Source organism: Narcine bancroftii, chromosome 3 (genome assembly GCF_036971445.1).
Source record: "Narcine bancroftii isolate sNarBan1 chromosome 3, sNarBan1.hap1, whole genome shotgun sequence".
In the NCBI taxonomy this organism is placed as follows: Eukaryota; Metazoa; Chordata; class Chondrichthyes; order Torpediniformes; family Narcinidae; genus Narcine; species Narcine bancroftii.
Genome location: NC_091471.1, coordinates 264,308,798 through 264,334,425, shown reverse-complemented (window position 1 = coordinate 264,334,425; position 25,628 = coordinate 264,308,798). Strand labels below are relative to the sequence as shown.

At 42.4% G+C, this 25,628-nt stretch overlaps 1 protein-coding gene across 3 annotated transcripts in view; it reads right to left on the bottom strand.

Moving 5' to 3' along the window:
• Positions 1-9,834: 9,834 nt before the first annotated feature.
• The window catches only part of fbn2b (fibrillin 2b), a 231,149-nt gene continuing 215,355 nt past the window's right edge, over positions 9,835-25,628 (bottom strand). For all 3 annotated transcript variants that reach the window (XM_069927972.1, XM_069927973.1, XM_069927974.1), the window contains 9 exons: positions 24,476-24,682; positions 23,580-23,705; positions 23,222-23,344; positions 21,648-21,764; positions 20,760-20,888; positions 17,062-17,181; positions 15,428-15,659; positions 14,740-14,905; positions 9,835-13,446 (listed from right to left, as the gene is read on the bottom strand). In XM_069927972.1, the coding sequence (XP_069784073.1) occupies positions 13,072-13,446; positions 14,740-14,905; positions 15,428-15,659; positions 17,062-17,181; positions 20,760-20,888; positions 21,648-21,764; positions 23,222-23,344; positions 23,580-23,705; positions 24,476-24,682 (1,595 nt within the window). In that variant the 3' untranslated portion in view covers positions 9,835-13,071. The remainder of the gene's footprint in view (positions 13,447-14,739; positions 14,906-15,427; positions 15,660-17,061; positions 17,182-20,759; positions 20,889-21,647; positions 21,765-23,221; positions 23,345-23,579; positions 23,706-24,475; positions 24,683-25,628) is intronic.

Here is a 25,628-nt window from a genome sequence, read left to right as displayed (position 1 = left end):
GCTGACTTAATTCAGATGGATGGTTCCCTTGTTCCTCACTAATTAGCACAAAGCAACCATGATCAGTGGAGCACAAGATGCACATCTGCAGGTAATTAGATGCCCTGACACCACCAGCGGCTTTGGTCTAAATTGTTTGTGAAAGAAAAATACAATGTGTCATAAGAATACAAGGGCTGACAAACCCCAGGGCCACTCAGCGTAACAAAGGCCTTTATATCAGTGAATGATGAGGAGGGAACATTTTAGACACTGACTTTCTCAGTGACTCAGAATGAGAACAATGATATGCAGAAAGAGAAGAGACCCATGTATGTGCTAAGTGAAATGGAACCATACAGAATCTTCAGTTTCCCCTGCTACGGTTTTGGGGAATGATCTAGTATCAATACTGACAGCTTGGATGTGACAGGTTATAGCAGTGGGAGAGAAAGGGACGTGAGAATAGGATTGGACACTGAAGTGCTGGAGAAATTCAGCAGGTCGTGCAGCATCTAAGGGAAGTAAAGGGTGACCAATGTTTTGGGCCCGAGCCCCTCATGAAGGTACAAGCAAAAAGCAGGCAGGCGCTCAAATAAAAAGGTAGGGAGAAAGGGGCAGGGGAGGAGTACAGGCCCACAGGAAAAAGGTCATAAGTAGATATGGGTGGGAGGGTAGACATGAAAAAACACTGAGAAGTGATTGGGGGGGGTGTAACTCTTAATGGTGAGGGAAAGGGGTGGGGAGCAGGATGAAAGGAGACTGAAGGATAGGGTAAGATGGAGAATTGGGGGAGAGAAGTCTATGTTAATGCCATCTGGCTGGAGGGCGCCCAGGTGGAATATTAGGTACTGTTCCTCCAATTTGTGGGTTGTCTCAGTTTGGCACTGCAGTGAGGCCATTAACAGATGTGCCAGTTTGGGATGGAGGGGAGTGGAATTAAAATGGTTGGCCACTGAGGACACTGTTATTCCATCGAAAAGAGTGATTGTGTTCAATGAGGAGATCTCCTAGTCTGCATCTAGACTCTCCGATGTGGAGGAGATCACAATGGGAGTAGCGAATGCAGTAGGTGACCCCTGCAGATTCGTACATGGTGTTACTTCCCTTTTGAGGGAGGAGGTGGCAGTTCTTGCAGTTACAGGGGTAGATATCGAGGGGATGGTTAGTGGGATGAGTGGACGAGGGGGTCACGGAAGGAGCGGTTCCTGCAGAAGGCCGAGAGGAAGACGCTTAAGGAGATAACTTCAGACTCCCAGCAAAATCATATCCTAATAGAGATGAAAGATTCTAAGGGGGAAGAAGGTATAGTTGGAAATAATCAAGAAAGTATCGCATTGAAAAATAAAACTTTTAAAGAGGGTATTAAATTGAAAGAGAAAACATATAAAGGAGGCAGGATTTTGGTAGAAGACACAAGGATTGGAATAAATTTAGGTGAAGAATTAAATGCTGCCATCATTGAAGCAGAAGGTAGTAGCCTCCATTTGTGCAGCATCAACAGTCCTCAAAAAGTTCAATGCTATCCAGGACAGAGTAGCCCATATGACTGGTACTCAAATCATCACCTCAACCACCAATGAACCAAGGCTGTGGAGAGTACATACACTGCAGTTACTCAACTAGCTACTCCAACAGCACCTCTGCCACCTAGCAGGACTGGAGCAACAGGCCTTCCAATCCACATATCATCGTGATTTGTGTCTCACTGCTCCTTCTTAATCACCAGCCCATTTCCTTGTCGCTTCCCCACACCTAATCCCTTTTTAACATGTCTAGCCCCAACTATGAGGAGATGCTCTATCATGTTTCCTACCAGCACACCCTTTATGCAGTCAAACCTCACCACTCCTCTGCTGCCTACTTCCAGATGAACCAGCTCTCAGAGGGCGGACTTCCTTCACTTCCTCTGTGAGCAGCTCCTTCATCAAACAACTCCCGCAAAAGACAAGAAAAAAAAGTCCCTCTTGTGCACACATGGATGAGTTTAAAAATGAGTGTACCCCAAGCAATCCTGAAATGGAGGAGAGGTTGTCAAATGAGCCTATCCTCTGAAGTCAGTTTTAGTGTTCCAAGTCAAGTATTTTTCAGCTTCTCAGGTTCACCAACCACCCTTCCTGCAGAACAACTTAGAGAAGTGCAGGAGCAGAGATGGGAACAGGATTTTAACCTTCGACAATGGTGGGGACATGCTAAGCACATTATACACATACACACATTTGAGTTTAATGCCTATTGACTAGGCCAGTATGCTTGCAGCTCCCCTCTCCCACAATATGTTTTACAATATGCATAAGTATATAACTCATATGCTACATTATCATTCAGAAAACAACCAATTCCCCTTCTACCTGGAACACATGGTCCTTGCATGTATTTGCTGTTAAATCTACATTGCAATTCAGTCATTAGGACGATACATGGCCAATTCACCCATTGCTGAACAACAAGACGATCGGAGACAGTCAGCAACACCAAGGAAATTAGATTCGCTTTTTCAATATTTAAGCTTTCAATACAAGTAAACAAGTAAAAGCCATTAAACAGAGTAAGTACGTAAAAAGGAATGTACAGGTGTAGTTTTTTTCTACAAATAATTACAATTATATATAAACAATGTAATTTAACAAACAGACTAGAAAAAAGACAATATTACACACTTAAATAGAAAATGGCTAATTGAAAAAAAAAATCACTTCTACAAATTCTACCCTCTTCCCTTCCAAAGTTGTTGGTCATTATACATAATTTACTACCATGTGGAGAAAACTAAAATCACAAAATAATATCTGAATAATCTTATAAATTATGAAAGTAGTTGATAAAAGGGCCCCATAAATTAAAAAAGTTCAAACCCGCTACATTGGAAGAGCATCTGATTTTTTTTCCCCCCCAAAGTTAAACATCGGGTAGCCATTGAGTATGAGTAGGGGGGACAGCATCTTTCCATCTCATCAGCAATAAGGGAAGCAAAGGAGATGACATGGGATTGAGAGCCAACTGGGTGGGGCTTGGTCCATTCAGGTCGGCTGATTGACAGCCGGCCAGGTGTTGCCTTGTCCTCCAGTGCCCTTCTGCAGGTACACAGGTTGCCCCCTGCAGTAGGCTAGTGGTGTATCACCACATCCCCTCATCCTCATCTACCACCCCACCAACCTTCGCATCCATATACTAGGTGATCCCAGTTTCCTCCCACATTAAAGATGTATGGGATTAGAAGGTTAATTGGTGTCTTTAGATGGTGTAGGTTTCTGGTCTGGAAGGGCCTGTTAATGCACTGTATCTTGAAATTAAAATTAAATAGATCAGTGGCTTAGATCATAGATGATCAGTGGCTGACACTTAAGCAAATGTGCTCAATGAAACGATTTTCCAGTCTGCATTTAGTGTCTCCGATGTAGAGGAGGCCACAGTGCAGTAGATGACCCCAGTAGATTCACAAGCAAAGTGTTGATTCCCTTGGAGGGACTGTTTGGGGCCCTGAATGAGGGTAACTGTGGTGGAGTGGGTGCAAATGTGGCATTCCTTGCAGTGCAGGGTTAGGTACAAAGGGGCCGATTAATGGGAAAGAGGAAGTGAACGAGGGAGCTGTTCCTGCCTCTCCCAACTTGACCATTAACATAAAATGAGTGAAGTATGATTTCCACTGAGCCTGACAGGTGGAAGCAGAGGAGAGGCAAAGCAGCTTCTAACAACTGGGTCTCCAGTCCGTGCACTCCGTGTTAAAGCACTTTTTCTTTCAGAACATTGATTCCTTCCTCACTTATGAGTTTGGGCACCTTGACATTGGAGATACTGAAGAAATGGTCTAGGACACTGCAGGGAAAGTTGACACCCATTCTTCTGTTTCTTTAACTTTCAGTCTGACCCAACTTATCCCATACCTCATGAACACTAAGAAGTGGTGGAATGACTGTAGGATCAGGATGTTTACAGCTGGCAAAATTCACACAATAGATGACGACAAGAGATGTGGCATCATTAATTCACCCCTCATAAGCTGTATTTTAGACTCACCACCAATGTGTCAAATGGGTGCAGCTCAGAGTGAACATTTGGAAGGAAAGATTGTATTCTGATTATCAGAAGCAAATGGAAGGATTTACTGGATTTTGAGTAAGATGTGCCATTATTCCTGCCAGATTTACCGAAGTGTGCTACACCCAGGCAATATTTATCACATAATAATAAATATTCAACCCTCAACCACCATTTTAATAGAACGAATGCTTTTCAAAATGGGCATGCTTCCCAAATTAACCAACTTCAAGTTTGGACTATCCACATATCAATGTATTTTGATTCTCTGACCATCCTTGCAGATCTTTCTTGGGGCTCTGTTAAGCGAAGGTAGAATCTGTCCTTATTGCTGTTGGCTCACTGGCAGAAAATTCTGAAATTCACACATCTATATCTGTATGTGCTTGTAATTTCAGATGGATGAAAATTAAGGAGATTAGCAAATAGAAATATGCCCCTAGTGAGAGGCGATCGTGCAACCTAGTAATGTATGTGTGTGGCATCCTGCATCTGAGGTTGAGTTCTGTTGAGTTTCAGTGGAGAATAACAGGTGAACAGCACTGGCGAGCATTTGCAACCTTTGGGGAGTTTCTAACCTTTGGGTTTAACATGGAATAAAGGAGATGTGATAATGTCAGTGATTCCCAGAAACAATGATCTTGGAGACACAGTCATTGCCAAGGTCACTGCATGTCGAAGCCCTTCATTGGTTCTGAATTGATCTTTCTTGGAACTTACAAAAATTGGATTTTATACACTGCCTGTAATCTCCATCATGGTTATGTGTTCTTGTCTGGAGGTTGTTCTTCAGAGTTCCGTTGGAGCTGCTTTTGATCAGCATCTTGCATCACCAGATGACAATGTTACTCCGCAAATTCTGCGTCTGCTTTCCTGGCATTGAAATTATCGAAAACATAAGCCCCAAACTTGATGCAGAGATGCAAGGGGCAGGGTAGTCTGGTAAAGGGCAATGAGTGGCTAAGAGAATGGGGTAAAGGCCAGTGCAAGGTGGTAAAGGGGCTAAAAGGGGAGTGGGGAATTGAGCAGTGGGAGAGGAACAGAAGGGGGAATTCTGGGAGAACAGAGAACTAAATGGGTGTGCGAAGCAGTGAGAGAGGAAGTGATGTGAAAGGTTGAAGCGTTACTGTGGTGCGGGTGTGTTTGGGAGGGAAGGGAATATGTGGGCAGTGTAGGTGGAATAAGGGGTAGTCAGAAGAGATGCATGTGTGCAAGGAGTTGGGGTGGAGCAATGCAAGAATCTGGTTAGTAAACCATGTGGTGGATCAGTACATAGGAAATAGGAGCAGGAAATAGCCATCTGCCCCATTGAGTCAGCTCTGACATTTATTAAGATCGTGGCGGATCTGGCCGTGGACTCAGATCCACATACCTGCTTTTTTTTCCCCCCCCAAAAAAGTCTATCTAACTCTGTCTTAAATATAATTGTTGAGGCACCTTCTATCGCTTCCGGTCAGAGAATTCCACAGATTCACTATTAAATATACAACACTAACAGGCCAATTCGGCCCTACGAATTTGTGCCGCCCATTTTACACCCCATTAACCTCCACCCTGGTACATTTTTGAAGGGTGGGAGGAAACTCACTGGCGTTTGGGGAGACCACTTTCACCTCATCTCCAACCGAAATCTGCTCCCTTGAATCTCAAGGTTCTGCCCCTTAGTTCTGGACTCACCCATCAGTGGAAACTACTTTCCTGCCTCTGTCTTTTCTATAATGTTGGATGTGGGGTAAGATGAGGGATAAGGACAGGACAATATAGTGCAGAGGGAAAGCCTCTTCCTTTGTCAGTCTCACAGCCTTGGATGAGCTGATCGAGCTATGCAGCCCCTTGAAAGGGGGAACAGCAATAAAAACAGATGTGGCGTGGAAAATCTCAGGCTGTGATCTGGAAACGTTCATGGAGAAGGTCTGAACTATGAATGTTATTTGATGTTTTTCAGCTGATTCCTATTTTGAAATTAGGAACCCACTGTCGACTATGAATTCCAGAACCAGAGGCCAGATTGTGTTCCTGTTAACATCATAGTAATGTCAGTCCTTGAGACCTTAGCTCCCTCAATTCTATTCTTGTTCTTGGCACAGGAGAAACGTGCTTCCTTTAAGATGAGGATTGTGGGCTAGGTGCGTGTGAGGGGGATATAATTCATGCACATCTTCTATTCCCCAGTTCACTGTAACTGAGATCACACTGCTTAATTAAATGCACTGTTTCTAAATGGAGGTTGGCATGAGAGTGAGAAGATTGAATAAAATAGATGCTAATCCATAATCCATAAATGGCAGGGGAGCCTTGAAGGGCTTGTTCCTGTTCCTAATTTCTATGTTTGCCGCTTGTTTTTAAAGTGCCTACTTCATTGGGTTCTACACCATCCTGAAGATCTTTCTCTTTTCCTCAGGTTGCCCATAGCATGTGAAGGGGCCGTATGCTATGTGGCTCTGCATAAAATCCTTCCAAGGAACCAGTGCTCTTCATCCATGGTAACCATCAAATTATCCTCACGTTCTACTCCTGCCAACACCTCAATAGAGTCTGAACCTATTGGACAGCTCTGGCACAGGACAACACTTTAGGAAGATCTCCAATAATATTTAGGTCAGTAATTGAGCAGGTCTCAGTACTAGAATGGTGGAAATCTGTTTGCAGTTTCTATTTGACATTGTAGAATATTTTCACACTGTATTCCTGGTGTTAAAGCCTTGGCAACCACACTGATTGTGAGTGAAGATGGGGCACTAATGGTGACCCTTTGTTTGCCTTATGGCAGGCAAAAGGCAATATTACATGTTCTGTACTAATAATTTAATTTAGACATACATCACGGTAACAGGCCTCTTCAACCCAATGCTAACCAATTGACCTATACCCCTGTACATTTTTGAAGGATGAGAGGAAACCGGATCCCCCAGGGAAAACCCATGCAGACACTGGGAGAATGTACAAGCAACTTATAGACAACGCGGGATTCAAACCCTGGTCCCGATCGCTGGTGCTGTAATGGCATTGTGCTAACCACTACGGCAACCATTCCCACCCCCTTATTGTCAAGTACTATTAGACAACAATAAAGGAATCTTCACTCTTGGAAAGCCCCTATTAGGTACTGCTTTCCTTGGGATGAATCAGGATGGAGGAGCAACTAGATTCAATGAAATAGGCCCAACTTAACATGCATGAGTATTTCCTTATTAAGTCAGAGTTTATTGTCATGACCATGTCTCACAAAATTCATTGTTCTGCAGCAGCATTATTAGGCTCAAAAATCCGCTATAATAAATAAATAAATAAATAGATTAGTGCAAAAGATTAGAGAGAAAGAGGTTCATTGTCCATTCAAAAATCTGATGGCAGTGGGGAAGAACGCCAGGATAATTTGATGGTTACCACAGATATTTTTGTATTGTTGGCTGTGGGTTCGAGCCGTAGTTATTCCGAACAGGAATATCTGATGGTCCCCATCGGAGCTGATTGTGGAGTTGCTGCTATAGGGAACCTTTTTTTTAAATTGTTTCAGGTCTTGTCACCAAACAGTGCAGTGTCGTTAGATTCACTAACTCAAAGCTGCCAGTAATTTTAAGGACCCAGATATGTTCATGTTTCATAAATGGATGTGACTGATTGGCACCAAGGTGGGGCATCTGTGGGCACTGCCCCCCATGAGGTGCTGTCCATATACAATATAAAATGTAACATAATCCATCACACTAGTGACTCTCCACCCAACCCCCCAGCTGTGTCACTAGCGTGCTTCATCCAGTAGTCTAGAGACGCTTAATGCAAGGAGCCTCCTACATTGGAGAGGAAGGTGGCAATAGCATCCCCTCTGATAGGTAGGTTCCAGCATCCAATAGCACATCCCCAAAGCAAGTTTATGAATGTTCCACCATGCCCCCACCCCCAACACGCTAATGTTCCCCTCTAACATTTGTTCTGGCACTGACCCTGGTGGTGTTGCTTCTTATCTGCTAGTTTAAAGAGTTACTGGCTGCAGCTCAGCCTCAGGCTTCTGGACAATGAGCACCTTGAAAGGAGATGAGCAAGTAAATCAGATGACCTGCTCATCCGTGCATACCTGAGAAAACGTGGCCATTAACGTATCCAAGCCAGGTGCCATGCTGAGAGAGCTCGGAGCCACAGCTATGGTCACACTTGGTGATTCTAAATGGGAACCTGAGGCTTTCTGTGACATTACATTAGTCCGGAATGCATTACAGAGTGAAAAATAACAGCTTGATTTTGTTCCTCAATAATTAAGCATTATTACTGGTGCATCGATGGAACAATGTTGAGGGATAATTTGTACTACATCATCCAAAAACCATCTGGTGCAATCCCCAAGGCAAAGCTGATGAAGTGAGTGATATGAAATTCTTATATTTTTATTTTGATCGGATGATTGTGCCCTGCTCAGCTGCACTCCAGTAGCTTCAGGTTCTATTTGCCTGCAGACAATTTGGGCAAATCTTCTTAGAAATAACTCTTTGATCTTTGAAACTGCTGACTGGTTCATTTCCAACAGCGGTAACTGGAAATGCTAAACATGTGGCCATCACCAGGTCCAATGAGAATTTCCTTCAGGATGTGGCAACTCTTCAGTGATGGCACCGGTGTGAAGTACTGTTTCATGTTTGTACCAATGAATATTTTATTGCCTTTCATATACAAATTGTCCTACATCATGGTAGATGAATTTTGACAAGCTAGCTGATTTTGCAATCTCTATTTCTGATACTAGCTTTTACCTGGCACTGAAGGAAAGATGCAAGAGATATTGATTTTTAGTCACAAGAGCTTTTTGCTATAGGTTCTCTCTGTAGCTTGATGGAATCATGATGCCTTGAACATGTTGACTTCAAGGGTGAATAAAAGTGGTCTTTGATCATTGCTGGCTGTTTCCAATTTCCTAAATGAGAGGGAGGGCAAATGTAGTGGACAGTGTTTGCAGATGATCCTATCATCTCCCTGTGCTTTATTTCCCCCAGGTGACCATGAAAAGCTTGTTCTCAATTGAATTCTGGTAATGGTATAAAAATGAGCTGAATGCCACATTGATGTAACCTAAACATCAAACAATCGCCATGGATTGTGCCAGAGTGTGGAAACAACCAGACTTTAACTACTGTGAACCAAAACTTTGAGGGTATTGCAAGGGACTCAAAGAACATTGTGATGTACTGGAATAAATAGCCATCGACTTCCAATAAGGGAGGAAAATTTTGCTCTTTGCAAATATCCCTTGCTAGAAGTTGCAATACCACGGGAAGTTTTCTACAGCAACTAGGACTTGTTTAAGTGGATTGCTTTTGTGTAATCTCAGGCTAAAGTTATTAGAATTGTGTAATTAAATAACTTTACTGGCTTTTGAGTACAAAACCCTGAAAATAGATTAGTTTTTAAATTTATTTGTGTAATGTGAATATGCCAGTATTTAATACCCTAATCTTAACTGCCCTTAAATTGAAAGGTCCACCAGGCTATTTCAACTGCAGTTAGTCAAACGTAGTGTTGCAAGCAACCCAAAAAGTATCTAATTCCTGGGTGCCCATCACAAAAAATTAGTTACCTCCAACTGAATAAAATCACCATCCTGTTGACTCCAAATACTACCTCTTGACCTGTCTCAGCTGTGGGGTAAATCACAGTGGAGACAGAAAATATAACCTAAATTAATCCATTTTTATTTTTTGAGCATATTTCTTGACACAAATCTAATGCCCCAGGTAGATTTGTTATGCTCCTCTTACCCCTTTCCTTTCCTCCCCCCCCCCCCCCCCCGCAAGCTTGAGACCAAATGATGACACCAGAACACACAAGTGAGGTGACTTGGGGCTGTAGTGTAACAGTACTTCATTATTGGCAGTCCGGGCTTCACATCGTTAATACAAAATTCACTTTAAAAGTTCAGAATGGTCAACAGATAGCGAGGGTCCAGTGTTTAGGCAGAATTACTATATTCATAACCCTCTTTGCAGTAGAAAAATCTGTATAAAGTATTACAAGTTTACAATAAAAAAGTTGTTTTTTTTCAAGTTTGTCGCTAGATGATTACAGTATAAACACGTCCTCTATTTTACATGAAACGGCTGTTTACAAAAAAAGCTACAAGATATGAGCTCACAAAAATATTTTGACAAACAGTACAAAATGTCGGTTATACATAAATATAAAATGGGATGGATAGTGCAGGAACCCTGAATTTCAATACTAGCACCATTGTAAGGTCAATTGCTCTACTGAACAACAGGACTTCAGGTAGTCTGAGGTTGAACGTGTAATTCCTTTAACATTAGCACCTTCATGAAACAGTAACTTGCCTGCAATTTGCCGTATCCAAGTAGAATCATCAAAAGTTGACAAATTTAATTTAATTGTTCAATCTCTACAGATGAGTAAGTGAAATATAACAGGGTTGGGGGATAAATTGCTTCTCATGTCAAAATACTGGAAATGTGACGATGCCTTTAACTTTGTTATTTTCATGTATGCAGCTAGTCAAACTATTCCTTTGTACTCCATTTAAAATCAAATTGGGGATATTAAAAATCAAGAAATATACTCCTTGCTGTTACTGCTAAATGACAGCGTTGGGACTGGCACATTGAGCTTGATAGCCAACTTCTGTGCTGTGAGATTCCACATTTCAAACTCTCAAATTGTTATCTGTTAAGATATTCTGTCGAGAAGCTGACTTCCAGACTGCTTTAATTCAGGTCATTTTAAAACAAAATTAACTAGGAGTGTACGTGATAAACATCTTTCAGAAACAATTAGACATGACAGAAGGCTACAAGAATATCCACTGAGATATGTATGGTCCTCTTTTAAGAATAAATTGTGATGTCCAGTACTGAATATATTTGATTTACCTGTGGTTTAGAAGCAAAGATAATTAAGATAAACTGTCAGAGCCCCAGATACGAGTAGGAGAAATGGTGGCCTGCTGCAGAATATATTGCCTGTTTCTAGAGTTTGCTCCCTGCTTGATTTTCAGTCTTTTGTGTTTGATGTCTTCACCAAATAGAATCTTCCTCTGATTCCCCTTCAAAAGAGCATGACTACTTTGCGTTCTGTAATAACCAGGGACATGGGGTTGATGGATCGTTTTTCAATGCACACAGTCAGGTAGGGGCTTCTACTAGCTCCCATACATGGCTCCATGCCTTGGCTGCAAGAAATGAAGCACTAAACCAATTTTGTTCCCCTCCTGTTGTGTGCACAGGAGAAAAGTCCAAAGATGACATTGTTGGGACAGTTCTTCTGGGGAATTTGGCCTGGGTCATAATCTTCACTGCTGGGAGGTGAAATAAGACCTTAAAATCTTCAGTGTGAGGCACAAGGATACAAGAAATCAGAGCAGCAGTCGACAGGATACCCTCTCATGCCATCTCTGGCATTGAATAAGATGGCAGTTGATCCTGCACCTTGTTTGTTTTTCTGTATGATGCTCATATTAACCAATCTATTCCTGCTGGGTGATAGGATTAGGGGCCAATTCCTGCAGTCCAATTGTTGTTGGTCAGTGGCAGGGAGGTACTGCTCAACTGATATTCATTGGCAAGCTTCTTCTCAAGCAATTCCACGCACATTCTTTTAAATAAATGTAGGAACCTCTTTCTCCTGGCACTCCCCCAGAGTTGTTGGACTCTGCACTGAAATCTACAAGTCACACAGGAAGGGAAAATAGGAGTAGTGTAAACTGGAAGGAAGAGGCCCAGAATTAGAATCCTGTATCATCCCAGTGCGTGCTGTAATGAGGACGCTTCAATGGGGCAGGAAGAACAGCTGGCACCTGCCAGATACACCAGGGAAACTTGCACAATGCACAAGGAATAAAGTACAGCCGTTGACTTGGCTTTCTGACTTTCATCTGGAGTATTCTTAGAGACTCCCAGACCCACCAAAAGTTGTTAAGAAATGTAGGAATCCTCAATCCATTGGTTGTGATGAGTTAAGATTCCTTTTAATACGGATCAGGAATGGGTTTCTCACTTGTGATGAGTGGATTCAGAGGTAAAGATAGTGGGATATGGTGCCCTGTTCACTCAACCATGATTACAAGTTACAGACAATTAAAATTTCCTGTGACAACACATGCATTCACTCTTAATTCCTGACCGTGCTATGATTTTAAATTACTGCCCTTACAAGGAGTTGGCAATCATTTAGTGCTTAACATGAAAGAGGAATAAACTTAGAGGATGCTGGCTTTCATTGCAGGTTGCTATGAAGTTAATGTTAAATTAAGATTAAAATACTTCATCTTTTTCTGGCCTGTATAACAAATGGGAAGTTGGTTTAATCAAAACTCTTCATGGAAAACTGGCAGTCTGCTGCCCGTGGTTGACTTGTTTGTAAATAATTTGCTCTGGTCAGAGTTTTCTAGTCTGATGGGTAATTCTTCCCCCCCCACCCTCCCCAAAAAAAAAACAATTGAAAGATTCTGAAGAGCACCATAAACTGGATTTGTCCACAGTTCTCAGGGTAGAGCCAAAGACAGGAGATGATGGGGGATAGGGTAAGCCAGGAAGAGGAAAACCTCTGAGGAACATTCTTTTTTTTTTCCAAATTAATCCTAATGCAATTAGTTATTAGAATATTATGCAGATATGATGTCTAAATAAAAGCAAATTCCTATCTCTGACTCAGTAGCACCTAATGTCTCAAATTTGCTGATGTTTGATCAATAATTATCCAATCCTGTGTGTTGATTTTATTTCAATATAGTTGAATCCATTATTAAATACTCTTATTTAGATCACTGCAGTTCAAAAAGATGAGTAGTTATTCAAAGGGATACTCCCAACCTTGATCTTAAATAGTAAATTGGCCTCATTCAAATGGTGTTTGATAATCTGTTGAATGTATGGAATTGTGGCAGTGCGGATGTTGTTCAGGCCTGGTACGTTGCCTATATGAATAGGAAATAATGTGTGAAGACTTTGTTGAGCTGACACAGCCCATTATCCCATCATTAAGTATCATGCTGATAGATTGGTGCTGAGGTGCTTATTTAAAATGGGCTTTTACCCCACCAAGAGAGACAAAGTAAGATCAGAGAAGATGAATTTGAAGCTTCATTTGAAGAGCCTCACCAATGTCACCCGCGAGGTAGTCAACGTCATTCTCATCTTCTAGCTTCAGGAGTTCTTTCTTCCTGTACAGAGGCATGCTGGAGATCTCCAGTGTGTACTTCCCTCTCATGGCCTTTTTGCGGCTTAGATGGAGGTAGCTGAGTCCATTTTTCTGGTGGATTCGGAAGAAGCTGGCTTCATTCCCACCAGAGATGATGTAACGCACGTGGTTTTCCAGAGGCTCGATGGCGGGCAGGAATTCCATAATATGATCATGGATTCCCATGTCTGAGATATTCACATTCAATGGGATTGGTGCATCGATGTCCAAGCTTGCCAGACTGATTTTGTGATTCTGTTTTTTAAAAAAAAACTCAATTAATTTACTTTTAGAGGAAATTTTTTGACATTTCCAACTATTAAGTAAGTACAACCAGCAAGGCCAAAAAAAACCCCTCCTATTTTAATGTGTTATATTTCCCAATTGTGCACACATTAGACAGAATTTCTCTTTAAAAGGATAGCTGAGTGTTGTCTCCATGGATATTGATCACATTAATGGTTTTTCCTGGAAGTTTATTCCATCTCAATGGCTCTTTGAATGGAAAAAAATGCCCTGATTACCCTTCTTGCAAGACAGCCCAATAATTCTCTCGTTTTAAAGGAAGGCTTTCCATGATTGAACCTTCGGAAACTTCTATTATTTTAAAAAATTTTAAGTAAAGGATACAGAAATGTCCTTGTGAAATAAGAACTACTTCGTTGGTTCTTATTTCTAATTTTAATCCCCCTGAATAATTCTGTATCAGTCAGAGGATAGATTCGTAAGTCCGTCATTGCAAATTTTTGTTGCACTAGGTGTGTCAGTAAACCAGGATGCTAGTTGAAACAGGTCCAGTCTACCTATCCATCCCACTGACCCTACCGAAGAGGATTTGGTGCCCAAGTACATTATTTCTTCAAACACCACCAAAAACTTGAGCAACGAGAAGATGTTGATGAAACCTAGTGGGCCAGGCAGCATACTTGGGCCGATACGGTGAGTCGACATTTTAACATAGAATACAGCACAGTACAGGCTCTTCGGCCATTGATGTTGTGATGACCTATATATTCCTACTAAAAAAAACTAAACTCTTTCTACCTTGTAACCCTTTATTTCGAGTGTAAATATATAAAAACAAACTTTCCTCCCTTCACTTTGTACAGATGTCCTCTGGTATTTGCTACTCCTGCCCTGGGTAAAAGGCGCTGGCTGTCTGCCTCTCAGAATCTTGCAGACCTATTACATCACCTCTCATCCTTTCTCAGGTTGGGATTTTAAAAAATAAATCTTGATGAGAGCACAGTCAGAGATTGTTGATAAATGGTCCTGACCTGAAATATTGGGCTGACCGTTTCTACCCATGGATGCTGCCTGACCTACTGAGTTCCCCCAGCATCTCATTGCTCAGTACAGCTTCCGCAGTTTGTGTGTTTCACCACCACAACTTGATTAACAGGTCATTAATTTCCATGGTCCTGTGATAACACAGTACACAAACTGGTTCATTTGTTGTGAGGGGCAATTCACAAAAAGTGAATGTATCTGAAGTCCCACAGGAGCCTTCACAAATAACAAACGCCATTCTCGCGCTCTTTAACTCACCTCATGAGATTCGGTGCCATTTGTACTCCTCCGATGCCTGCCTCTCTTGGGATAGCCATTGATTTTACACTCATAACAGGTCTCAGGAGACAGCAAATTCTCTTCTGCCACCTCTTCCTCAGGTAGATAGTGACCATTCCCGAATCCCATTCCAGATATACAATGCCTGAGCAGGCCGTTCAATGGCAGCACCCAAAGACAAAACGTAGTAAGTTACAAATGCTATACATGCTAATTACACTTGGGAGTACTTTAGAAATACCCTTCTATACTTGACAAGTAATCTCCTAGAAATACTGACGAGGACACATTAGTATGGCAAAGGGCTTGTATTGGTTTCAATTTTTGAAGATTTTTATTTGCCAGTCTAATGTTTACCCCAGATTCAGAACCAGGTCACTGACATTACTTCCCCTTCTATTCTAACAACGAAGCCTATTCCTCTAGGTTGAGTAAAAACTATTACTGCATTTTTAATTTCTCTAGTGCATTATCAAGAATTTAAATCTGAAGTGTGATTCCCTCATTACAGTCATGGGGGAGATCTCACTCAAGACTAAACGAGGAACTTCAGCAGGGATGGAAAATTACAAGCCAGAGTTTCAGTTTGGGAATATTTTTATATGCCTGCCCAATGTTTACCCCATCCAAGCTACAGGTTTGGAATCAGGTCATTGACATCACTTACCCTTGGCCCACCCTGAAGTAGCCCCCTGGGCAGCCACAGAGGTAGCCACCTTCTGTGTTGGAGCAGCCATAAGAGCAGGGGTTTCCTGAGACTGAGCATTCATTCACATCCTGACATCCCCCAATATACTGGTCAAAATCAAACCCAGAAGGGCAGAGGCATTTGTAGCTGCCCAGTGTGTTGTAGCAGGAGGCTGCGCCACAGGCAGTAGGATTACTGCATTCATTCTCATCTGAAAAATAGAGAGAGAGATTAATGAGAGACATCCATCCTGATCCCCCTCTCAACCATACTGACACCTGCTGGGGTATGTCCCCATGAGCACAGCCACACCAATGACCAGCCCAGCATTCAGTCAAGTGTATATACTTGAGTAATAATTGATCCTGTATAAAAGTCGACTGCCCACCCATCAGAGCACCTGATGCCCCAGCCACAGACTCTCTCCTAGGCCAGCTGCCCGCTCAGTGGAGCTCCTGATGCCTCAGCTGCTCGTCCACTGGAGCTACCGCTGCCCCAACTGGGGATCCTTGCCCCAACCACCCTCCCACCAGAGCTCCTGGCGCCCCAGTTACAGACTGTCTTCCTAGACCCCACCTGCCTGCCCATTTGAGCTCACGACAACCTGTATGCAAACTTACCCCCTGGTCCCGCCTATCCGAGCTCCCTCGAACGACACAGGTACTTATACTGTCAAAAGTATGACCTGTATAAAAGCCAACCCACCCCCCTTACAAATTTGACCTGAAAAATTGCTCCAAAAAACTTGACTATTACGTGAGTATATATGTAATATATTACTCAACTTCTGAGATTCTGAATGAAGATCAATCAGGCAATGTCAACTTGTATGGATTTTCTTGCAAGGGTTTTTGGATTGGCAAGGGCAGGAAACACTGCTCCCCAGCCAAGTCAAAGAAATCATTTGCATTTCCTCTGTATCTGCCCTCACTTCAGGTGAGTTGTATCTGGACAGACAAGGAATCGATCAATACTGCAACAAGAGCAACTGGTCTTTGTAGAAGCGAGAGATCTTAGTCATAGAGCTAATTCTTCAACTTCAATGCTAAGTGATTTGTTTTCAAACTACTTGCTTCCCATTTTTATCTTGTAAATGTATTCATCTCTCTTCTCTCTTGAGTAAAGAGGTAAGAAAGGTTTTTAGCTTCTGCTTAGTTAGTTATCTGAGGCTAATATTTCATTTCACCTCCATCATTTTGCCACCTACTACGTGATCCCAGTCCCACCACCAGACACATCTTCCCTTCTCCTCCCCTCTCTCCCTTTTCCACAGGGATTGCTCCTTCTGTGATGCCCTCATCTACCTCTCTCTTGCCACCAATATCCCTCTTGGCCCCTACCCCTGTGACTGCATTTCTGTATTTGCTACAATCAAATTGCCTGACGACATGAATGTTCCACTCACTTTCATTTCATCATGATTGGTGACTCACAGTTAGTGTTAATGAAATTAAATATCGAGATGCCAGTTGTATTTCAGTGTTGTCTACCAATTGACATGTGGGACAAGGATATCTCTCTGCCAATTTTGCCAGATTTATACTAATGGCAAGCTGAGATGAGTAACATTGAGTCCACTTGAACATTTCAACCCCAGGAGTCTCAATACTTGCCCACACACTGGTTCCACTGGTAGTGTTGCATGTAGCCTTGAGGGCAGCTACATCTGTATCCGCCTAACATGTTCTGGCAGCCATGTTGGCAGCGGTGATTCCCGTCACATTCGTCCACATCTGTAGGTTGGAGAGTAATATAAACAACCTGAGTTCGTCAGGTGCTGAGGGAGATCCAGTTTTCAACCAGAATTGATCCGAACTGAAAGTTATCAGGGTGGGGCGGGGGGTAGGATCAAAAATTAATCCCATTTACCAACTCTTTTTACCCATGGTCCTGGTGGAAAATAAAGCACCTGTGTTATAGCTTCAGCTACAGATATGCTGCAGCTGCTTCAGGTAGAATTTTTTTTTAAATTTAGGCATACAGAACGGTAACAGGCCATTTCAACCCATGAGTCCGAGCAGCCCAATTAAACTACACCCCCCGGTACATTTTGAACAGTGGGAGGAAACCGGGGCCCCCCAGGGAAAACCCACAGAGGCACGGGGAGAACGTACAAATTCCTTAACATCATTTCTGAACATCATTAGAAGTTTAATGCAGAAGACTTGGGCCTCAGTAAGTCCTTCCCTCCACACTGTCAGGTGCACAGTAATTGAGGAAATCATTACTGTTTAAATTTGTGAAAATGTGCCATTGGCATTGTTCTCCCAACCTCCTTTTAATGATCCTTCAAGATTATTTGACTGTAAACTTTGAAGGTTTTGAAGTGCAGAGCATTTTGCCACCAGTAAACTGCAAGCATTTCTGGGCTGGTTCTTTTTGCAGGGCATTGGAGTGATCTGAATGAGGGAGGAATTGGAGGAGAACCTCGCGACACCAGCTTGTTACCAGCCGTCTGTGGTAACAGTTGTGAAGCTGGCCCCTCCGACAGATGGGAGGAAACTGTAAGTGGGATCAGGACCAGGCTGAGGATTCAACCCAGAGGGATGTGGGTGATTGCAGAATCCCCAAACCAATAGAAAATAGTTACCTTGGGTAAAAGAACAGAAAAATCTTGTAACTCAGGATATTCTTCATAAATATGCTATTTTAAGTTTACTCAAGAAATGAAATGAAAGTAGTTTTAACAGTGAAAATATGTTAACAATGCCTCCATGGGACTTTATAATGACTCCGTTTGTTTTGGGCCAGTAATGCACTTGTTTCTTTTAGGATGGCACGCTTGGGGTAGAAGTTAGCGCAACGTGTTTTCAACGCCAGTGATTGGGACTGGGTTTCAAATCCTGCGCTGTCTATAAGGAATTTGTACGTTCTCCCCGTGCCTCTGTGGGGCCCCGGTTTCCTCCCACTGTTCAAAATGTAGTGGGGGAGGTGTAGTTTAATTGGACTGCACGGACTCATGGGTTGAAATGGCCTGTTACTATTCTGTATGCCTAAATATAAATTAAAAAAAATTCTACCTGAAGCAGCTGCAGCACATCTATAGCTGAAGCTACAACACAGGTGCTTTATTTTCCACCAGGACCACGGGTAAAAATCTGGTAAATGGGATTAATTTGGATAGCTTTTTCCAGAGAAATGGAACAGGCAAGAAGGTCTGAAATGGCCTCCTTCTGTTGTTCCATTCCTGATTCTGTCCATGTGGTTGCATTTTGTAAAGACAATCTCATTGTTCAGAGGCTTGCTTCATGACCATTTGTAAGGAGCTTTGATTCAGTTCTGGCAGCTTCACTGCAGAATGTAAATGTTTTGCAGAAATTTACTTGGATGTTGCCTGGATTGGAGGACATGCCTTATGAAGCAAGGCTGACAGATCCAGGGCTTTTCTCTTTGGAGTGATGAAAGATGAGATATGACATAATAGAAGAATATGAGAAGCATGGATAGGATAGACGGCCAGCACCTTTTTTTTTCTGGGGTGACAATAGCCAATGCTAGAGGACATCTGTTTAAGATAAATGGAAAAAACTTTATGGAAGATGTTAGAGAGAGGTGGGTTCCTGAAATGCATTGCCGAGGATAGTGATGGAGGCTGGTACACCAGGGACAATTAAAAGACTCTTGGGCATATGGATGCAAGGTTGGGAAGGATTAAATTGTTGTGGAGTAGGTTTACATAGGTCAGCACAACATCGTGGACCAAAAGGCCTGTGCTGTAATGCTCTCTGGTGGGAAACTGGGATGCTGCCATTTTCTCAAGGGTTTCAGTTCTTCTGAACATGCCTACAGTTTACCCCAGATGTCCAGATTCCATTTTCTCTGCTTGTTATTTACCCTTTAGACCAGGGGCGGGCAACCTTTTACCGTGCGTGGGCCAGATGGTGTGTCAGTGGTTAAACGGTGGACCACACTGATGCTACCATAAATGAAATAAATACTGAAACACAGACATTATGCATTTTACGTTTTTGATTATCTGCTTGAAGTACATAATGTACAAACATAACTGACGATAATTTATCAAAAAACAATCCACAGAAAAACTTCAAGCAACATCTAGATCCCTTCCAAAAATGATGCAGAGCACCAGAGAACCACACATATGCAGATCCACTCATGCGCAGACCCCCGTATAGGTAATGATATTGTTGGTCCCTTTCTGTTCTGCATCTATGTTTTGCCATTTAATGAAATTTTTCCATTTTGCAATTTTTTGCACTACTTGTATCATCAGGCTGGGGGCACATGGCACTTTTGCATTGGGTTGCGGGCTGTAGGTTGCCCACCCCTACCGTGGGGATATCCTCCTTGACATTCACCCGAATTTTTTTTTGAGAACAAAGAACATTTATTATACAACAATGCAAAGTTGGGTGCTTCCCCTTACCCTGGGAATACACACATACACTGGGGCTCACCCAACTTTTATACAGTTTATTTCAGTATAGAAGTACCCTCCCACTTACATTCTTCTGCCTCCTGGATAGGTTTGGCATTAGGCAATCCTGCCTGCCTACGTGCTGTTTCTGTGAACTTGGAGGACCAGGGGGTATCCTGTTGGTGTCTCATCATGTCATTATCCTCATTGTCCTTATTCACAAACCTGTCTTTGTTCTAATTTACACCTTCCCAACTCTCTGGCTATAACCTCTTCATATGTAGAACTTGCTAATACTGTCTAGGGCTAGAAGACCCTTATCTTATTCAGACTAACTCTACTTCCTACATTCTAATATCCATTTCTTATCCTGTTCATACTGTCTTTAAAGTCATCAAGGTGCTGCTCATTCTTTTACTAATTTCTTAAAGGATATGGCTCTTTTTCAAACATTTATTTCAGGCTCACCGATGTGGAGGTTATTTTCTGACAAGTACTTGCAATCTTTAGCCAAGGTGTATTTTTACATGGATTTTCCTAGATGAAATCATAGCCATCGAGAAATTGGCCTGGGGCATGAGTGAGAGCTGTCATTGCACAAAATCAGCCACACACTCGTTAATATCACTAGTTACACAGCACCTATTTACCCCACTGTCAGCATAAACTGGAGCATCACCTCCATGGCACACTTTTCTGCTGCTGTCATGGGGTGAGGTAAGTGTTGACTCATTTCCCAGCAGTCAAGATGGCAATGACACAGTGGCTCCAGATGGGAACTCACTGGTCCTGTTTTAACACAGAGCAGCTTTAACCAATCTTTGCTCAGTTTCAGGAACTGTTCCAGGGAGATCTCAGCAGGCATTAGCTCCAAAGGCAGCACACGTTTAATGCACCAAAATAAAATGAAAGCAAATTTCTACACATCCATACCTTCACAGTTGAAACCAGTTTCATCCAATAAGAATCCTTTCTGGCAATCGCAGCTGAAGCTTCCTGGTGTATTCTGACATGTGCCCTTTGAACCACAGATCGGGGTTTGACTCATACACTCATTATTATCTGACAATAAGAAATTAAAAAGTAAATTAACTACCAGGTATACGTGTGTTATAATCACATTTTAGGGGCCAACTATTATATGCACACTACCGTGCTTGGATGGGCAGGTGGATGGCTGGGGCCAGGCCGCATCCACATTTGGGGTCTCAGGAACTCAGATGGGCAGGGCAGGTGGCCACTGGTGGGGGGATGGGGGCATCTCGACTTTTACACGAGATATATGGAAAATACCAGATTTTGGGGCCAAAATTAAGGAGGTAGACTTTTACATGGTATTGACTAGGGGAATTGTGAGTTTTGATGTAATGCTTGATTTTGCCTGAACTATTATTCAAACATCCACATGGCATTATCTGCAACACTCTGTATTTGGATAGAAAAGAATGAGATCAACTGCAGCCTTTCACTATCCTGGTTTGGATCTATCGATTTAGTAACATTCCTGATCTGGGCAGATCAGTGCCAAACATTGGTCAGCTCGGCACTTACCAGTCCACACTGAACAGGGCATTTACTCTCTCTACCCTGAATACTAGCAGGGCCATTACCCACCTACCAAACAGAGTTTCACTCTAGTTATGAGAATCATTTATATTCCACATTGGAATTTTCTTTGATATCATTCATTTCCTAGTTGGCACCAGATTCACATGGAATAATTCAGGCTGGTCCATCTAGAGTCCATGCTAGTTCAAATACGAAATAATTCAGTAATTAAGAGAAGGTGGTCGACCTTTGAAGCTATTGAGGTTTACTCACCAATGCATGAAGTGTGGTGCTGTGTGAAGCCTGGCGGACACCTGCATGTGAATGATCCAATTGTATTAACGCACAGGAACTGACAATTGTGCTGCTTGGTGGAACATTCATCAAGATCTACGGAGGAAACATGGGAAATAAATTTGCGATAATTCCAAGAGTTGTTAACTAGAAATAACTGTGGAGGATGTACAGTGGAGGAGGTACATGAGTCATGGAGACTTACACCATGGAAATAGACCCACAAGCCCAGCTTATCCAAGCTGAACCACAGGCTCTCCTGCTTTAGTCTCACTCGCCTGCATTTGGCCTGTCACTACTAATCCCCTCCCATCCATATAATTATCAATGTTTCTTAAAGGAAGCTAACATACCTGCTTCTATCACTTCATCTGGCAGTTCGTTCCATGTACTTATCACCATCTGAGCGAAGAAGTCCCCTCACACCCCTTGTAAATCCCACCCCCATATAGTTCTGCCCTCTCATCGCAGATTCTCCCAGGAAACAGGCCGTCACCATTATGATTAATTATAGACCTCAATAAGATCCTTTCTCAACTTTGTACACTGAGGCAAACAGGCCTCACACATGATAACTCACATGATAACTCACCCTTGCAACAACTTTGTGAATCTCTTCTGAACCCTCTCCACTTTACATCGCTCCTATAATTAGGTGACAAAACTGCACAGGATTGATTGTGGCTGTAACGGATATGATGGGCTGAATGGTCTGACATACATTTCTACAATTCAAAGTCTAATTATGTGTTGTGGGCTCTCCAAGACACTCTAAAGATTGAAATTTTGTCATTATTTGATGTGATGTTTCATAACAAGTACACCATTGAACTTTTGAGTCATGGCCTCAGGATGAATTAAAATGGTTCAGGATCCAGGGTTGGAAATGAAATAAGATCCAAAGCTTGGAACAGTGGAGGGTTCAGGGCCTGACATAAAGTAGGCTGCAGGTCTTAAGGAGGTTGGGAAGGAGTGGAATCTTGGATTTGGGAGGAAGTACATTCTCGTAATGGTCGGATTTTGGGTAGCAGTCACTGTTACAACATTGGAAACATAGCATTTAATTTGTGAACAGCAAAATCCAATGCGATAATTTGAATTTAATTTTTCAGAGGTAACAGGCCCTCCTGGCCCACAAGCCTGTGCCGCCCAAATAAACTAATTAACCCATTTTTTTTCCAGAGTGGGAGGAAACCAGAACACCTGGATAAAGGCACACAGATCACGGGGAGAGAGTACAAACTCCTGGGTCACTGGTGCTGTAACAGTGTAGTGCTAACCATTATCTGGGTTGAGATGGGAGCCCATCCCTTTCAAAACTGTTCGACAAACCTGCTACATCCATTCAATAGCACTAACAATGTTAATTTAACTCCTCATCTAAGTGGCAACATCTTTCTCAGGGCAGTACTCCCTCAGTAATGCTTAAATGTCACACTGGATTCGATGTGCAAACGTCCAGAGTAGTCTTGAACCTATAATCCTCTGACCTTGAAGTACGGCCCAAAAAGCCATGGCTATACTTGGTCCTATTGCAATGGTCTCTCTCTTACCTCTGCAAGTCTTGCCATCTTCTTGCAGGATGTAGCCTCTTGGACAAGAGCATTGGTAGCTCCCTTCTGCGTTCTTGCAGATGAAGTTGCACGGTTTGGGCGACTGGGCACACTCATCAAGATCTGTGAGGAAACAGTGAAAAAGACCATGATTACAATTTTGATTTACTCCTGTTGCTCCCACATACCCAAGATTGCCTGATCAACATGAAAATGATATACAGGCCTGGTATACACAGTCCGAGCTTGGACACTGTAAGCTTTGAGCTTCTTTTTGGATATTCAATCTAATATAATAAATCCCATTTTTGAAAGAATAGGGTTCTTTCAAGGAAAGGGTGAATTAAAAGATTCTTACCAATGCAGGAGGTAGCTGTTAAATCAGAGGTGTATCCAATAGAGCAGAAACAGCGGAAGGAGCCCATAGTATTTATGCATTGTCCATTTTTACACAGGTTAGGCATCACTCTGCATTCATCGATATCTGTAACATTTAATGTTTAAAAATTTTAATTTAGAGATGCAACATGATAACAGACCCACTGGCTTACAAGCCGAACAAATACACCAATTAACCTACAAACCCCGTACGTGTTTGGAGGGTGGAAGGAAACCAGAGCTCTCAGAGGGAACCTGTTCAGGCCATGGGGATAACATACAAACACCTTACAGACAGTGCTGGGTGCTGATGCTGTAGTAGCATTGCACTAACTGCTCTGGTAACCATACATGTTGCATAATTTTGTGGGTGTCACAAGTATTATGATCATTTATTACCAGTTTTAACTGCCGAATGGAGTGACATCTTAGGCCATTTTGGAAGGTAGTACAGTCAACCAATGACAGATTTATTTTCCTCAAAAAGAGAATCAGATGTGATTTTATGACAATATAGCGAAGTTCATTACTGATGAACTAGGTCGTGATATACACGTTTAGTTCTACTTCTGAGATTGAATTTAAGTGAGAGAATGGTGTCATCTCGGCCATTAATATACCCAAAAGGAGGATGAATATCTCCCAGTGAGTGAACAGAACTAAGGCAGTGCCTGATGAGCATTTTATTATTAGTCAGATGAGAGTTCAGTTTTTGACTGCACATCTGGTTAGGAGGCTTGACCACCAAAAAAAAAAACAACTCATCTTGGATGTTCTGGCGTTAAATGGAATTTGATCAAATGACAGCGGCCAGGCTTATTTCATGGATAATTACCCCTGGGGATTCCAGTTAGAAGCAAACAACTTCTGCCTTACCTCTGCCATCTGTAGCATAGCCAGGTCCATGCGGGCACATTTTCTTATATTGGGTTGTCCCTGGCAGGGGGCACAGCTCACACTGGTTCCCCCAACCCCTGCCTCCATTACAGCAGCATTCAGACTTAGTGACTAGGTTTCGATTGGTTGATGACATCTGGCACATTGTCTGCAAGACTTCGACGAAACAGAAGCCCTGACGATTATCTGGGATAAGAGAGATGTTAGAATTAGAAGGACTGTCGGCAGAGTCTAACTGAACACATTTCTGGTTTAAAGCAAGAACTGATTAATAACGGAACAAAATACAAAAAAACGTGAGAAAAGAAATTCTTCCATTATCATTTATTTCAGTTATCATTTTTTATTTCCTTCATGGGCTGCAAAGTGCTTTAGAACAACCCAAGCTTAGGAAAGGCACTTTATGACAATAAATACTTACTCAAGTCTGTTTCTGCCTTGTCTCCTTTCTTCCTCTCTTTCTTAATTTATAACACATCTTAAGATTGCTCTGATTAGCAAGTACATGCACTGTTTTGTATAGAATTAACTGAGATACAGAGAGACTGCATGACCAGTTTGGGGCTGATTTACTCAATGAAATGTGCACTAAATTATTTTAAAAGGTCTCCTGACCAACATAGGACTGGGTTGTAGAGGCTGCCTGATTTGGGACCGCGTAAAGCAGGAACTGCGGCACTCTTTGCAATAGGATTGTAGAGAGAAGGTCTGAGCCCTTCATCAAGGAATGAGCAAAAAGCAGGCAGGTGCTTGAATAAAAAGGTTGGGGTAGAAGAGGAGGGAAGAAGGGGTAGGTGGGGGTGGGGAGGAGCACAAGCCAACAGGCAAGAGGTCATAGGTGGATATGGGTGGGTAGGCAGAAGAGAAAAATAGCTGGAAAGGGAGTGGAGAGCTGGGAGAAAGGGGGAAGAGAGAGTGAGACAGATAGAAAGAGAGCCGGAAAGTCAACGATAATTCCATCTGGTTGGAGAGTACCCAGAAGAAATATTACGTGTTGTCCTCCAATTTGAGGGTGGCCTTGGTTTGACAGTGCATGAGGCCATGGTCAGACATGTCAGTATAGGAATGGGGTGTAGCATTGAAATGAATGGTCAATGGGAGGCCCACGTTATTGCAGTGGGCAGACCGAAGA